The 17,932-nt window shown below is 39.8% G+C and overlaps 1 protein-coding gene across 5 annotated transcripts in view; it reads right to left on the minus strand.

Moving 5' to 3' along the window:
- Positions 1-3,871: 3,871 nt before the first annotated feature.
- The window catches only part of LOC104040389 (transmembrane 4 L6 family member 18), a 52,807-nt gene continuing 38,746 nt past the window's right edge, over positions 3,872-17,932 (minus strand). For 4 of the 5 annotated variants that reach the window (XM_064457770.1, XM_064457769.1, XM_064457767.1 and 1 more), the window contains 7 exons: positions 16,810-16,899; positions 16,574-16,722; positions 15,006-15,186; positions 7,991-8,080; positions 7,167-7,309; positions 5,485-5,665; positions 3,872-4,225 (listed from right to left, as the gene is read on the minus strand). In XM_064457770.1, the coding sequence (XP_064313840.1) occupies positions 4,211-4,225; positions 5,485-5,665; positions 7,167-7,309; positions 7,991-8,080; positions 15,006-15,186; positions 16,574-16,722; positions 16,810-16,899 (849 nt within the window). In that variant the 3' untranslated portion in view covers positions 3,872-4,210. Of the gene's footprint in view, positions 4,226-5,484; positions 5,666-7,166; positions 7,310-7,990; positions 8,081-9,675; positions 12,853-15,005; positions 15,187-16,573; positions 16,723-16,809; positions 16,900-17,932 lie in introns of those variants that run through there. The other variant, XM_064457771.1, reaches the window with a different exon arrangement.

Below are 17,932 nucleotides of genomic sequence, written 5' to 3' on the forward strand. Positions count from 1 at the left end.
GGTTTCATTTAATGCCATACAAATGTAAACCTTACTTACCAGGACTGTGGTAAACAGATAAATTACCAATTTTAATCACTATTCACAGAAAAAATTTCAGGCACTGTCAGAATACTGACATTCATAATGTCACCTTTTGGAACATTCTTCACATCTGCATTAAGTGGAGGATTCTGTTTCTGTCTAAATGACTATGGCCAAAGCCAAGTTTTCGAAATCTGACCAAATCTATGTTGAAATTCTGGAGATTCCCAGGTTGGCATCGCATGCTTAAAATTATTTCAGTAGGGAATTTTTTTTTTTTTTCACCAGGGATGAAGGTCAGTGGTTGAGTGGAAAGATCAGCTTGTACAGGTCGCATATGCCCCATTCCGTAAATTAACTGAGGTAAAAATGAGAAAGCATTTTCCTCCTCTTATACTACTGACAGGTGACTGAGCTTCCCAAACCTGTATTATTACCTTCAGAGGGTGTTTGAAGAGCAGAAACCTCTCTCCTCTGATAGACAGGGCCTAAAAAGACTGAGCACCTAATTTAACTGGTTAAATTATGAGTCTGCAGTTTCGTGTCACGAATATCCCCTTATTGTTTTAAACCACAATAACCTCATCTCTCATATTGAGGATGCTGAAATGCTTTGACTTGTGAAAGTCTTCAAAATTACATTGAAAATATAAAGCTGATCTTTTACATTAAAAAATTTCCTTGAGGAAATAAAACAAAAAATATTTGAATATTCTGACAAAGAAGTCTCAAGAAAAGCTCCTAGTGAGATTGAATTAAAACCCCACAATTTCATAATTCCCTAATCTGAATGATATGTTTATAGTCTGCTGTCCATGCTGCTGTTCTGACCCCCTGCAAACCTTTGCAGGTAAACACCCTTTAAAGGTCTGGGGAGCTTCGTTTGTCCTCTGCAACCCTATTCTTTTTCAATGTGGGAAAAAAACATCCAACATGTGAAGAATTAGCAATCAGGAAATTGTGCTTCAGTGAGACTCACTTTTACCTATATGCGAAACAATATCATAGGATCATGGAATGGTTTGGGTTGGACGGGACCTTTAGAGCCCATCCAGCCCAACCCCCCAGCCGTGAGCAGGGACGTCTTCAACTAGATCAGGTTTCTCAGAGCCCCGTCCAGCCTGGCCTTGGGTGTTTCCAGGGATGGGGCATCGACCACCTCTCTGGGCAACCTGCCCCAAAATACAAAGGTGGATGGGGCTTCACAGTATTTTACTGCAAATCTCTGCCCACAATTATTTGTGGTCAAAACCAAGTCCCTACAGCTATTTCCAGTTGCAGTCTTTTAAATGAATGACATTTCTGTTCCAGACACAGCATCATAATCCTCTGGTAAAATGCATTGGCTGTGAGGAACAAATAATGCTGGAACTCCTAGATATCAGCATTAACTCCTCACTTATGGAAGTTTATAAATTCAAAGTTGCATCTTTCTTCCAGGTGTGCCCGGGGTATTTTTTGTATAGATTTCAGCAGGCAGCACATGCACGTTGCCTCAAACACCACCATCAGAGTTGCCTGTTACATCTAGATTACAAGACAGTTAATATTCCTTACAGGAATCTTGGCTTTGCGACCAGGCACAGTTCATAGCACCTCTTGCTAGAGACACCATAATTTGGCCTGAATCAGAACTTAAATTGATTAGATCAAGTTTAACTTTGCCTTACTTCCAAAAGCCCCATGTGAAACAAAAGTTGTTAAATTTGTACATGCAACTCACTGTTAGCCTTTAGTATTCTTGCCACCAGTTTTGACTTAATCAACTGCCCATTTAAAAGCTGAGCCACCAGGTGACAGTTGAGTCTCGTTATGGCAATGGAGATGCCAATATCTGGATTATAGGTGAAGAGGGTTACAGAATCAATATGTCCAATGAGAACTAAATTATGCTTCTCTTTCTTTGATATAATACACTAAAATAGGAGATACCAGGCTGTTGTACGGTGGAAATGTAAATTCACAAGACACAATCACACACACACAAAAAAAGGATGAATTGAAGACAGCCAGGCTTTGCCAATGGTAAGGTACAGCCAGTAATAATATTACTATGGAAAAAGCTGACAAACTAGATATTGGTCTTTGTGTCTGCTGTCTGCCAAGCTCAAGACTTTCCATGATCAGAGACAGAAGTTACTGAAAAGTTGAAAGGACACATAAAGGAGCAAGATAAAAGTTTAAGAGTTTCCAGATATAACTTTAAGATATTTCATTGCTCTCATCTACCACAGCAAAACCTATCTCAATAGGCCCTGTTTGCTTAAAGATAAGCCTGAATTTTCCTCGTGGCTGAGCTGGAGTCTGAATAGAATAACCTCTTGTTTGCTTTCCTCGGTGAAATGGTGCCATCCACTTCAGGAATATTTAGCGGTTCTAGGTGTTTTCTGCTTTGAATGTCTACCCCCCACACACTAGTTTTTATGCAAACAACCAAAACCTTTTTCCAAATATTTCTAACAGTTTCAAAATAAATAGCTCCATAGTTTGCAGGTATGAAATCAGCAAGTTTCTCAAAGACGTTTGGTAGGAGTATGGGTTGATAGATAAGTTTTCTTTCTTTTCCTTCTGTCCACAAACAATAACCACAAATCCATAAGAATGTGGGATTATCTTTTAAGTAGATTATACATTTAAGTACACCTTACTTACAAGTAAAACAAAAAACAAGTGTGCAGTTGCAAACAGTCCCCATTTTGTAATGATGCATCTCTGAACATCCATGTCACCTTGAACTGTTTCCCAAACAGCTAGCCCCGTTCTTGAACATCATTAATTTCTCTATGACTTCTTGCAATTTAATAGAAACTAAGCAATTAAAACTTTAGGTGCATTCTTCAAATCCTACAGGAAGAAATCTGCTTTTCAAACCAATCTGATGAAGAAATATCAAAGCAAAATCTCAATCTGTCTTGAAACAGAACAAAACGGATCTAAATTAAATATAGTCTATTTTTTCTAAATATCTTACCCACAGAAGCCTCTTATTGTATGGTTTGCAGTTCTAACAATATTTAATATTAGATGTAGCTATAGCTGAATCCCACTAGTTCTGACGTACAGGGATACGTGCATTACTGCAAGGCTAAAGTATATATTTTGCTTTCTTCTGGGTGTACATTCTCTCAAAAACAGCGTGACGAATACAGCCGAATGTTGCCCATGCAGCTGCAAATGAGACATATGTCCACTTTATGGTGAATCCCCGAATCTCCACTGTGAATGAAAGAATAATCCTTTGAGAAATCAAAAAGACTTTTTAGATGCTAATTTAAAACAGATCATTCTTTTTCATCTGATTATTATTGCCAAGAGCATTACTTTGCCATTGCAGCAAGGTCAGGGAATTTAGAAACGTATTAATAAGCTAGCACTGGGTGCTCACACGTTTCCCTCGTATATCCCTTCAAGTCACATAATACCTGATCAAAAAAAATGTTGCTTGCCTCCAAGTATAAAATAAAAAGAAACCCAGAGCAGCTATTAATGTGTACTAATTAGTACAGCTGACTTCAGAGCTGCGTATCTACTCTTTCAATCAGGCCTGGATGTCTTTCTAAAAGCCTTACCACAGGAAGACTTGATAGACTGGTTTTTTTCAGTAATTGTCTTTCACAGTTAAGACCTTTCAAGAAAGAGTGAGCAGGCTAGGCTGCTGCCTTTTGTGACCATCATGGTCTGCCTGTAACTAAAATTTATTCATTTAGAAATCATGGCTTCATCCAGTGCACTAATTCTCAAGGGAACAACCCCTCCTGACATACTGGGCTTTGAATCAGGCCTTTTCAGAACAGCAAATATTCCTACATTCTAAACAAAGAGAAGGGAGTATAAAAGCAGTTCTATAGCAGTTTTACAGCAGTTTATTTAAAAAAAAAAAAAAAAGGTGATTTCAATACAAAAGGAGTTCCATGGTATTCAAGCTTCCCTATTGTAGGAACAAGCTGAAGGGTATAAAAAAGACAGCTGGGGACAACCGGCCATGTTAGAAAACAACTAGAAAAATGTAGATGTCAAACGGTTCAAATAAGTTCATCCAAAACAGAGAGCCTTGAGTGACAAAGATTTTAGACACGGGTTTCATTTGTCTTTGCAGCATCCAAATCTACCATCGTAAATGTTGGAGAAGGCATGTCTCTCTTTTTCTGGGGGGTGGGAAGTACTAGTGAAGATTTCCTTTTCTTTTTCAGAGAATCCCAGCCTGCAAATAAAATGGGAAGGAAGTAATTACCTTCTGATTTTCAACTCAAGTTAATATGGAAGTTGTTTGACTGTTCAACATCCACATCCAATCTAAATCTGACACACTCAAGGCTGAGTGACCCTGCTCTGCACCCAGGGACAAGCTGACGACAGTATTGCTTTTGACTTCACTGGAAGCTGGGCTGGGTCCCAGGCTGATGAGGCTCTTTCACTGGCAGTCGGAAGGTTCTGAGAGAAAATGCCTCAGGCCTTGACCTTATCTAGGTTGCTGTTACAGTTAATTCCTACAAGAAGCCCTTCCTTGCCTGCTTGCCCAAGGCCCTGCCTGGCACCTGCAGCTCCCCTGCCCTTGCTGACCAGTACTGGTCAGGAGACTTCATGCTGCAGAGGCACTGCCATTCTACCTCTCCGCATTCCCAATGTTTCCCACTTACATGACAGAACTAACCCTACTCTGTGTGTGTGTGTGTGTGTGTGTGTGCGCACGCGTGCATGCAGGTGTACATACATACGTGAGTGTGCATGCATGCTTTTGGGGGTTGCTGCTTTTCCTAATTAGAAATTTTTCTCAAACATGCTGTCATCACTGAGACTCTCAGTTACATAAAAACCTGAGGGCTCCTTGATCCCAGTGCAGATGGACAGGGAGGGGTAAGCATCTCTAATTTCACGCTACCTCCAGAGCTGGGGAAACTGAACGCCACACTAAACCACACGACTTCACACCAGCATGCAGGTTAACTGCATCAGTCACTTCAGCTCTGGGGTTCCAACTAATTCTTCTGCCCAAAGCAGAGCCCTCTCAGTTATTGTTTCAGTAACCTACTGAAGACACAGTAAAACCTGATGCCTACATCACAACTGCTACATATTACCCCTTGCATCTTCTGTTGGCTGTAAAACCTACACATTGATAAGAATGACTTTAAATTGAATGCTAGAAGAAAGGTGCTCAGAAACCTCTGCTGACATAGGAGTGATGGACTCAGCATCAGTGCGCAATGCACAGCCACATTTTTTTGTTCTCTATCCTAGCCTTAAAGGTCAGAGTGAGCAGTCACCAATCCCTGTATACCACAAGGAATTAGCAGATTAATCAAATACAATAGTTTTATTATCAGTACGTATCCTCTGGTAATTAAAATGCAGTAGCACAGAGAATGCACAAACCAAAAGGGTTGGTACTCAACTGAGAGAAACTGCTGAAGCTTAACTGACTTCAAGATGCTGAAGAAATTACCTCAGATGTTTTGTTACCTGGACAAAAACAGAATAGGTCCCACAGAGTGTCCGTTTCAGCTCAGCAGCCACTTTGAGAAAACAGATGATCAACTGCAGTCCACTAAGAGCTATCAGAATAGAGAGTAAAATGGTGTTCCACTCCACTATGTTTGCAGGTTCGGTGCACCGAGACCAAGCAGGGTAATCTGTGAGATACCTATTAGAGAAGCAGTGTGCAAGTAAATTAAATGTGGTGGGTGCAATTCAATTTAAATACAAATTATTTTACCTATAATATACAGAAAAAACATACTGGGCTTATATGCTTCAAGTTTAGGAGCCAGACTCTAGTCTTTCATTACACCAGCATAACTCCTTCATAGGTTTGTCAAACTCAACTAAGTGAAAAGACTTATTTTCCTCAAATACATCTGCTTCATTAGTTTCCCTGTTAGACACCCAAGTGTTAGAAAGACAATGGCATTTTTTCAAATGGCAGAAGCCAAGTTTAAAATGGGAATTTTCCTTTTATTGATTTAATTTCAGCTTTAGGCTAAGTCCAGCTGACATCAGCACCATGCAGAGAGCAGGAGCACCCCAACGCCATCATTCTAAGCAGTACACACAGCCTAAATGGCAGAGCTGAGGCAAGTGCCACCACATGCAATTTCCAGTTGTTCTAGAGCCATGCTTTGCATCTTTGAGGATCATAACGTGCAAAACTGACATGTACCAGCTGTGCCTGTTTAACTGAGACATGCTATAGCCTGGAGGTCAACTGCAAGAACCTTTGTTAGACTCACTTGCTCAGTGTCAGTTGTTTTTTTCCTAAACATTCATAACTGAAAGGCTTTGAGCCAAATCGAGAGTGCATTATTCAGCATCTGGCCCTTTATGCTGAACTCAAACTCTCATTTTTGGATTTCCCAATGGGATGGTATTGCTGGTGACACATAACAGAGATTGCAGGATGCACTTCAGCGTTTTAAAATAAAGCTGACTTAAGTCACAGAATGCACAGTTTAGGATCTCTTCCTGTTGGATGCTGAAGGAACTTGTTTGTGATCCTCTGACAAATGTAATCCTCAGAATGCAGCTGGTAGAGCCTCATATTATATGACTTGATATATTCAAGTCTTATAAAACTTTGATCTTTTAAAGGGAGAATGTAAATTCTTGCAAAAGCAGCCTCAGGTTACAGATCTGAATCAAACCTTTCATGCCTCTAAGAGGCCGGGACATTTGTCTACCTCGCTTAGGTGTTTCATGAGATAGAGCAGCTGTATGTAAAAAGTACCAATGATCAAACCACAGATTTCATTGAGCTTTAGGAGTTAAAGAGAAACCTACTGAGTTATTAAACATAAAAATGCCACCTATAATCTTTGAACCAAAAACTTTAAGAATTCAAGAGAATATTCTGAGAAAGTATCCATCTACACACTTACATTCTTTACTACATATATGATCGCGACCACCACCAGATAAAGGACACTTAGCTAGATGGACCTCCAGGTCTGATCAGTACAAAGATTTACATTTAATCTTTCCTTACAAGGAGGCAAATACCTTTCCTTGGGGATTCTGGTGCTCATTCAACAAGTTGAAAAACCTCACTCGCCAATACAGGTCTTGTGCCATTTATGTAAAACTCAGAGAATTTGACTATTGTTTTGATGAACAGTTTCTTCCAGAAGAGTTACACTGATATTTCTTACCCTCCAGCTGTGTCTTTGAAGATATAATCCCATCCACCTGATGAATTGCAGAACGGGCCTTGGATCAACCCCAAGGTAAAAATGATGCAACTGTATCCAGAGAAAGCAACTCCAAGCAGGGCTAACACAATCGAAATAAAACTCTGAAGTAAAAAGAGAAAAATATTACTGTGTGGGGACAGTGTCCACAGCAGAGAGTCATTCAGGCTGCTTAGCTCCTTCCTTGGGGTTAAATTTCACATTTAATTCTCCCAGTCTTCAATATTCAGAAAGAAAAATACCACACAAAGAACAGTAAGCATACACATACAAAACAAAGATTAAAACAGAGGTTTAAGTTTCACAGATCTCACTTAAATATTGTTTGGGGATTTTTTTTTCTTCAAACTTGCATTTTTGCAAAATTGCTTTCCAAAAATACTAAAGGAACACAAGCATGCATTAAACATGTTTGGATCCCAGCTAGTGTATACTGAGTCGTTACTAAAAAAATAACTTCCAGATCATACAAGCAAAGGGATTAAGCAATTTAGTTGGGGCACTTCACTGCAACTATTTTACAAGGATTTTTTGGTGGTCTTTTTTGGGTTTTGTTTGTTTGGTTGGTTGGTTTTGTGCATTTATTTTTCTTCCATCCTGTTTATGCCTCAGCAGGAAGGAGCCGCACTTTTTCTGTGACCTCTCAGCCTGACTTAGAATCCTTCTCTGTGAAAGGAAGCAGAAACAGAACAGCGGAGAGGGCAGAAGGATGTGCTGGAAACACAGGAGCAGGAAGGCACTCAGAACAAACGCTAGAGATACATAAAAATAAAACACAGACTCACCCTGTAGGTTTTGTTACAGCTCTCACTCTGGCAGCACCGATAGAACACGCTACACTCCAGCGTTATCAGAATTACTGCCAACAGAAGGATCTATAAGGGGACATTATAAGGTCAGTGAAACAACTGCAGGTACTAAGCCGAAGCATCCTTTGCCTGTGGAAGGTTATGCCCTGTGCATCTGTTATGCCCTGTTGAGATTTTAAAGCGGCTCAGTAGGAAAGCACAATTACTCAAGGGGCACCATGGAATCACATTGCTTTTATTAGGCTGTCACTGTACTTGTTTCTTGTACTTGAAAGACAAGAGTACTGCTTCTCCTATCACAGCTAAGTGTTACTAGCATGGACACAGCTATACCAGTGAAGCTGAAAGAATAAAACCAAGCTCACAAGTAAAAGAATGAATACCAATGAAAAAAGGGATATTTTCTGCAATACAGCCACATCAGTTCAATGGTTTCTTACTGACACAGTTACACAGATCAGGATATCACCTTCCTTACCAACACAGTTATGCTAGAAAAAGTCAGTAGCACAAGCTTTTTGTCAAATCCATCTGGACTTCCATTTGCTTTCTCTGTCAAATACCCATACTGTTTTTCTCAGGCTACTGGATTATTTAAACCTGATACTAGAATCATTTCAATACATAAGATTTGGACCCCAGAACCACAAACTGGCACTCAGAGAGGCACAGGTTTGAAAAGGGAGATATGAAAAGGGAATGTTTCTGAATCACAGCCCTGTTTGTAATAGGATAATATATATATTTTTAATAGATTTCTAATGATCCTAAGGCTAAAAATGCATCAAAACATGAATTTCACTGTTGCAGTTAACTTTTTCCCAAATTTTCAGCTATGCTTTTCTGTTCAAATTCTCTGCCTGATAATTTTTAACTCTGCTAGAAAAATTAGGTTTTTCATCTGCTTTAGGAAGAACACACAATTTCAAAAGAATGTCTCATGTTTTAGTAACTCTCCCTGTTCAACACCTTCATAAAAGCACCTTACTTTTGCAGATGAGACCTTTTAAAATACTGATTACGTGCATATACTTTTATCATGTAACTGCTTTATGTCCCTGAGGCTACAGTTTTTTATGAACATAGTGAACAGGATGAGCAGTGGGCAACTCTTTGTTAGTTCATTACTGCAGGTGAGCATATTACAAATGTGGTGGAGAAAATCCCACTCTGCCAATCACGGTGAGAAAATCTGTATTTAGCTGAACAACAGTGGCACTTGCTGCACTGTGGGCTGTGTCCAGTCCTCAAAACACTGGACTACACACAGCTCTTAAAAACATCTGAACAGTTATGAGAAGCTTTTTTAGTTTTTGTTTTCATTTTGTTTTGGTAAAAGAGCTCTAACTCAACCTCCATAAAGGATTAAATCAACATAGTGCCTGCCTCCATAATACAAGCACAAACTGCACATAAACAAAAAGCCAGCAGAAAAAAACCCAATCGCCGTCAAAATCACTTATATGAAATCAAATAGTATACATAGCATGTCATTCAGTATATTAACCTTTTTTTCAGTTTTGTCGAGTTTTTCTGCCTGCAGTGTATTTGCCAAAGTAATCCGTAGTCTCTTTAAAAGCACAATTACATTGCTGCACAGTAACCCAGTATTATTTGCAGTAGAACGCAATTCATTAAAAATCCATAGAATCACCACTTACCATCACACCTGAGAAACAGATCCCTTCAAAATACCACACGTAGTTGGGAAGCTGGTAACTGGCAGCGTGTGAAGCTTTCCCATTAGGGAAGTATAATAGGATGTTAACAACAATACTCCAAAGGGCAAGAGGTATCAGCAGACAGCTCAAACAGCTTCCACATGTCTCTAAAGCCATCTCTCAAGAACTTTAGAAGTTTTGCTCTTCTAAACTAACAAAAGATTACAAGGTTTTAAATATGGAAAGTATTTTGACCTCCTCAGTTTGATTCAGTCATTTCGTATTCACAGGAACTGGGTGACTGGGATATGATTCCAGAGATGGAGAAGTGGAAGTGCTTAACAGTTAGCAGAACAATAGATGAATATCGCTGTCTAAACTCATTGTCCTTTCCAAGCATGTGTCTTTAAGTAGCAGTTTCCTTTCTAAAAGATCCTCCTTTATGATCTTCCAAATGAAATATGTCTAGAAGTCAGACTCAGGAAGGAACTTCAAAAATCTCATTTCCTGGTGACTGCTTAGAAACGTGCCCCTCCTGAGAACGCAGATTATATTGAAGATGTTCTGTGACATGAGGCAGGTTGCTCAGCCCCACTGCAGCTCAACATTTTTTCTACCTTACACAGGGAAGGGAGCTGTCAAATGATAAATATGTCTAAGCTTCTGTATGGAAGGCCACATATTGCCTCACACTACAGAGGATTAATACCAGAACTTGGCAGATACGGCCCTAAGGGGGAACCAACACTTGCTGCTAACTTGGGGCAGCCTCACAAAAACACCAAGCTGAGTCTCAGCCACTTTGCAGAGAGTACAGAAGCCCGGATAACACTGGTCAGAAACTGCCAGGCAGACTTATTGTCACATTCTAATTACTTTTCTGGAGCATTATGCAGCTGAACTGTTTCATGAATTAAATCCTGCTATTTCTCAGGTTGTTTTACTCTGTGCTTACAGCCGAGTATGCATAGCTACAGTTCTGACCTAAGTACATGTAACTTGTACAGGACAAAAGGCCTGGCTCTTTTTTTAAATGCCTGCTGTTTTGCACTGTGCAAAGCCAAAGCCAGACAGTTTCTCCATTTTCATGCGTCATCGTTCCCTAAGCCTGAAGCAACTAAACATCCACCCCAGTAACACAGAGGCAGGACTGTTTGAGTGCTCACAGGACAAACCAAGCCTTCTTCCCACGCTCCTGTGAACATCAGAAAAGTAACTCAAGAATGAGCTTAGGGTTTACTCAATAGGAAAACTGTAGTCAGAGAACAAAAAAACTGAGGCTCTATCAAAAGCGAGAAGGCTGATTTTAGAAGCAATGATGTCATGCTATATTTTCCTTCTGTTTCCTCATGAGTTGTTTTAGGCTCTGCAATGAGGCTTCTCTCATGATCTCATAAAAGCTGTTTGGGTTGCATTTTGTAACTAATTCCTTCCTATTGCTTCAAATTAGATCACCCGAGGAAATGGGCATGGTGGTACTCATGCAATTACACCATTTTTCTATCCGTTTTCTGCTGTGACTCTCCCCTGTTTCTCTCTGCCCTTCTTTTTCTAAAAGGTTTCATTTTGAAGTCTTCAGACTTTACTCTGAGGATCTTCCCATATTTCCTGTTTTACTTGCTAATCACTATAAACATTTTTTTCAGGGCTCCCTCTAATCAAAATTAGTGCCAAACCTTCCTTTACAGGCTCACAGGCATGGAGAGAATTCATATCAGCACTATGCCTTATAGATCAGAGAAAAGAGCAGAATTAAAAGCAGGTACATCACATCCCCAGGACTGATTTTTTTATTACAAAACTCAGAGATCAGGTAATAGACTGAAATATATTTTTTTCTGAAAGCAAAGGCCAAAAGTATTAGTGAGCAGCTTAATTTATAATGAGATTTGCTGCTACTTCCCATATAATCTGTTCTGATTAGAACAAACTTACTTGGAAGATGACACCTGAAACTGCATTCATTCTGCAGTACAGCAGTCCGCATCGTTACTTATTTTGTATTTAGACTGAGTTCTGCAAATACAAAATCAAGGTGTATTGTTTTTCCTAGGACAGGAAGCACCCATTTTTATACCAAGTATTAAGCAAACCTGGCAACCAGTTTCTCGAATATCTTACCAATTGTTGCAAGACTGCTTTCCTGTTGCTGTCACTATCCATGAGATGAAGCCGAGCCCATTACCAGAAAGCCATGTTTACACTGGTAGGTGACTTCTCTGCTAACTGAAATGAATTTAACCTAAAACAACCAATTCTCCAAAACTCCCACAACACTGCCTTATGCATCAGGCAAAGGAATTCGACTAGCTTTTTTTTTTTTTTAAAATGACACGCTAAAAAGTGAGTAGTGATTCTGTGCATTAGTCCTATATGGATCTGAGCTAAAGTTTTAATTCTAAACTCTAGCCTAATAATTTTGTCCACTGGAATTTCTAAAATTTTTTCAGTTCTTAAATTAGTTGTGTGTACCAGAAAGAAAAGTAACAAATTATGCAGGCATAAAGGCAAAAATCTTTAAGTTGCATGGGAATTATACCCTATTCCATCAAGACCCTCTTCTCCTCCTCTCACTCCACACTTAAACTTACAGACCCTTTTTCAGACAGTGTTTCTTTACATATAAAGACACCATACTGCACAACAGCATGAAATTTTGTATGCACACACATATTTCTTCTTCCTCCCATTGCAGGGCAAGACAGGGATAAACACAACAAGCAGAAACAATGTTAAAGACTGCCCTCAACTACTTCTATGTATTTCTGTATGAATAAATGGTATTGCAAGAAGCAGATATCCTGAGATTCTAAACACAAACATTTCCCATCTGTGAGTTCTTTTGTTGCTGTGGAGGTGTGTGTGCATTTTCATAGTTAATTTCTTGTTTTTCAGATATGTATTTGTACTGGGCAGACTTGGCTGTGAGGACAGCCTGACATATACCTCAAGTTTCTGGCTACCTTTAAAGACCACCCGCCTAGTTACAAATAGCACTACATTGGCACTGAAACCCATGGGAAATTAATTTCCCTTTATGGGAGAAGAACTTAGTTTTCAGAATAACTGCTAGGTTCCAAAACTGAGCAATAATTGTCATCAGCCTCATTTCCTTGAAATAAATGGCATGTCACATTTTGGTTTTCAGTTGAAAAATGCCATTGCCAGTAGCATACTGACCTTTCCAGCAATGCTGCTGGCAGCATATGATTCAGATTTACTTTACCTTGTGATAAAACATTCACTGTAATATGCTACGAGCCACACTTCAGAGGTTCTTGCACAGTATCTTAGAATACTGCCTCCAGGCTGCTTACTGGTAAAGTCAAATATTTCAGATCAATCTATCACTGCTGACCTGAATTTGCACTGTATTTTCTGGACACTGCTACGCCTGGGGCTCTGCCAAACGAGGTAGAAACCAGGACCCAGACCTACATTTTGTTTTGTGTCAAGACTCTGATTAAGCAGTCAGGAGGCAAGTGCCCCTTGGGAGAGCAGCAGAAGGAACACAGATGTGGCTCAAGGGCAGGGGGACCTCCCTCTGCTCCTTGGAACGGCCATCAGCAGTGAACTGCTAGCCCAGACCCAGGACTAAGACTCCTCATACACAGCTGTTGTTGAACCATCATATCCTTGTTGATGCACAACTGCCTGGCTCAGCTAAATGATCTAAACCAAACAGTGAAGCAGTTCCCACTCTGACAAAGCCTGCTGGAGAGGAAAAGTGCATTATAACCTGACTGTTTTATATCCATATTCTCATGCCACCACGGTCCATTACTCTAAGGCCAGGAAAGCAGTGTTTCAGCATGGGCAGGGAAAGAATCGCTGACACCTGCTGGGTATTTTTAATACAAATCTTTATTTGTGAAATACAGGAGAAGTCCAGAAAAATCCTGAAAAGGTCAAGTGCCTGTATCTGCCCTTGATCATCCACATTTTATTGCTGCTTTGTTTTTCCTCCAGTTGAGTATTCATTTATACCCACGCCAGACTAGATTGGGTTTGTGTCCATTCGAACATCAGAATGAAAGTGCAACTTTATTGGGAAAGCAGCATAAATTACAGAGCTGTTTTGTCAGTAGAAAAAAAAAAAAAGCAAGCATCTTTTAGTGATGTATTCAGGCAGTTGCCCATAATAAGATGAAATGAACCAAAGAAGTTCAGGATACATTTTGCCTTTAGATACAGGCAGGTTAGTGGATAAATCTGCATATGACTCTGACAAAGGCTGGCCCCAAGTCAGTTAAGTTGGTGGCAACATCACAGATTGACAACAAACCATGTGCATTTTTGTATGCATGGAATATTAAAAATAACCAACACAGAATACTCAAAACATGCACCGACGTCAACGCATTGTCAGGTTTCTAGCAAACGTATGTCTGTGAGGGGAACAAAAAGAAACACACATTAAGAGGAAGAATGCTAATATTGTATCCAATATTAAGACCTAAAATTAACCTGACCACATTTAGACAATCTCAGCACAACTCTTATACTGCAGTTACAGCATGGAAGACAGGAGTGAGAAGACAGTAACAGCTTTGAAAGAGCCGCAACATCCAACTATGTCAATTAAAAATGTAAAACGCACTCTTAGCCACAATGATATAAATCATATCTGGTTCATACCTTAAGCCATTGCTATTCTAACACTACCACTACAATACTGATTTTAACATGCTCAAACTGTTTAACAGGACTCTAAAGAAATTTGGAGGAAATTCCCCTTCCTCAGTCAAAAAAAAAAGCCACCCTCAAAAAACCCTTCAGATCTAGCTGCAGGTTTTGTTAGCTATGTGCAATTTAGTTCCTTCTCTTATTCTATTTTTACTAAGCAAAGGCCAGCATGCTGCAGTTTTCATTACATATGGCATATTCTCAGTAGCCTATTAGCTGCTGCAAGCAAAATACAAGGCTAAAGCAATATAGTTAGAACATGCAGCCTACCACAGAACTGCACCACACTATGCAACAATGGTTTAGGCTATGGCAAAGAACACCACCACCACCAGGAGATTTGTATTTCAGCTTTATGACCTATATAGTGCTGATGGCCCCATGTGACATAGGGGAGGGGAAAAAGCCTGCCAGCTCCCATGCAGACTATCTTCACTGTGACAGCTGAGGAATCAGCTGAAAGCAGGTCATCAAATACTACATGAAAATGCTGAACACATTAAGGCTAGAAAGAAGTTGTACGCTGAATCGTTGCTTAAGAATACCTAAAAAACAGCTGCTGAGTAAGACGTTACAGTAGCATCAGTAACAATAGCGTTTCGTGTTCATCTGAGGAAGCATAGTTATAACTACAAATGGCTTACCTCCTCGTGACTGCAGCACAACCCACAGAGTCCTCCAAGAATGCCGTTGATTATCTGTATGAAGCACAGAATGAACTCTATTCCTCCCAAGACAAGGAGGATGGAAAAGAGGGTGACGTTCCACTGCACGATGTTTTGAGGTTCTTTACATTCTGACCACTTGTTATACTCAAACAAGTATCTGTGTACAACAATTAAGAGCATATTAACATTGTGACAGAGTGGGATGCTTACCAGATGCTAGAACCAGATTACATCTGGTCTGTAACTGTATCAAGGATGACCACTCTATGTGGGAATAGAACATGCAATGGTTTATTCCACGCAAGCTTTGCTCTGTTTAAGAACATGTTGAACTACCAATCATACATTTTTGTTAAGTCTTAATTTCTTTCAAAAAATATCTAAGCTATAAAGATGGAATCTTCTATTACTGATTAAAGCAAGACACAAGCTCAAGAATGCTGAAAGAGCAAAACCTATTTCTCAAAACAACCACAGAGCTTTTCAGGACTAGGCCTTTATTCTAAAGACAGCAATTCAGTTACTGGTCTGAGGCAAATGTGTCCCTTCCTCTCTTGTGCTGCTGTCTTTGGGCCCTCACATGCCTACTGTGGAAGAACCAAACAGAACAAATTTAGAGGGGTACTGCAGTATTCCAGCTGCTACTTCTCACCCACACCTTCAGAACATCAGCACTGACGAGCCTTCAGCAAGGACTTAACTCAGTTCTATACTCAGCCATAGTTGGGGGGATGTGGGAGAAAGAATGCTCCCCCTTGGGAGAGATGCAACTGAAGTATAAAATTCAAACTCTCTGCTACAAAGGATTCTTAGTACTCAAACTGTTTCTAGTCTGGCATCAGCCATAACCTGTTACTAGAAACAGCCTCGAGGTTGCCAACCATACAGACACTGTAAAAGCATGTCATGATCCCAATAGATCCCCATCTTCCAACCTACAGGATTTGTGGGGATTAATGGGCATAGCATACAACTCAGCTACATAGGCTTGGTTTGCTGAACCAAGGGGTTGGAGAAGCCTTATTAGGCTAATTAGGGATAATTAAGAACTTCTGACCCTCCCCGCCCCCGCAGCATACAAAGATTCTTATGAAACTTTTCTAGTTTCATTCACAAGGGTTCCATGCCATTGTCACTGATGAAGTTTATTATGCCAGTTCACACTGATGCAAAGTACCTTCAGGAACAAGCCTCACAACACAGATTCTTACACAAATATTCATAAAAAAATCTATTCATAGTTCGTAAATCCCTCAAAATCCTAAAACTTTATGTTAGAGATGTTCATGGACATGAACACTATGTGGTATATAGATATTATTATGTATATATGTTCAGATGCCTTTTTGTGGGACAGAGGATTTATATTGCTTTGGTTTTAAACTATAGCAGCATTGGTAACTGACACCATCTCTTTAGTTCTTAGTGAGTGAGAAGCATAAACTTATGACACAATCTTGGTATATGTTACTGATATTTCTGAAAGGTACTGGAATAAAGACCACATGTACATGGGAGAAGATACAACATCCTCATGAACTTACCCCCCAGAGGACTCAGCAAAAGGATAGATCCAGCTTCTTTCTAGGTGAGTAGAACAATACGGTCCATGAGCCAAACCCAGTGCTGAAATGATTATACAGTATCCAGAACCAAGGATCCCAATAAAGGCTGCCAGAACTGAGGACAGCATCTGCATAGCAAAGAGACATGAACTTTCAACAGAGCCATCACCTTGTCTTTGGGATTACCTGGGACTGGAGCGTAAAGGCTCACTTACCGCACAGCTTTTCCCACAGTCCGCATGGCCAAAGCACCCACAGCAGTCATCATTGTGAAGCCCAATGAGTACTGCAGCTGGAATGAGTACCTAGGTACAGAGCAAACAAACCACACTGCTCTATTTTGTTGCACAGGCAGGGCAGATAGAACAATCCTCACATTACACTGATTTATATTGCTTCTTGGCAAGGGAGTGGGGGGCAGCCTGTATAGATTATTCAGTTTTACTCCTATTTAACACAGTAGGCATCTTGCTACTGATATCAGTAACACCAACACCAGGATAAGCATATTTCTATTTCCGCTTTGTATATACACAGCATTTAAGTGCATAAAGAGCCTGTTGATAAAGAGCCTGCTGTGGTATTGCAGCAATTTAAAGTACTTCAACTTTAAAAGTTTGTTCACATTAAAGGCTGTATCCTGCAAATAAAATGCTTTGTAAAAAACACATTCACTTTCTGCCAAATGAGGACTACAAGATAAGTCTCAGTTATTTTGTTTTAAAAAAAGAAAACCAAACCAAACCAAACAAAAAAAAAAAAAACCACAAAAACCCAAGCTACTAACATATTAGTTACTGAAGAGTAGTCATCACCACCTGTGTGACAAACCAGTCTGACTAGAGTAGGAAGTCTAGGAATATTTTGCCCAATTCACACAAACATCTCATTACAGATATTTAGCTTTTTCTAGGTTTTCACACCCAGTTTCCTGTGACAAATGCAAAGTAACAAAGCAGAAGGTATCTGCAAGAAACACAAGTCATCCATACTCCAGAGCTTTGAGCATAAAATCAAGGAGCAGTTGATTAAACAGAGTACCCTCCACACCAGCGTTAACAGGACTCGATAGTAGTTTGCATTTGTAAAGACTCTACACCCAGGAGTGCCTCCAAAAACCATAAGGAAAGAGCAAAGTGTTATATGCAAACTGCACAGATTTACTTAACAAGATATTAAAATAAAAGCTATCCAGTTGAACAGTCACCTACTTTTCAGCCCTTACTCAAACCTATTGCTAAACCCCAATGCTGCAGGTCCAGAAGAGGTTGTACAAGTGGGTTCCAGGAACAGTTCCATTGATTTCACTTTTATTATTCTGTGTAAAGCCCAGTCTTT

Source organism: Phalacrocorax carbo, chromosome 7, assembly GCF_963921805.1.
Source record: "Phalacrocorax carbo chromosome 7, bPhaCar2.1, whole genome shotgun sequence".
Lineage (NCBI taxonomy): Eukaryota > Metazoa > Chordata > Aves > Suliformes > Phalacrocoracidae > Phalacrocorax > Phalacrocorax carbo.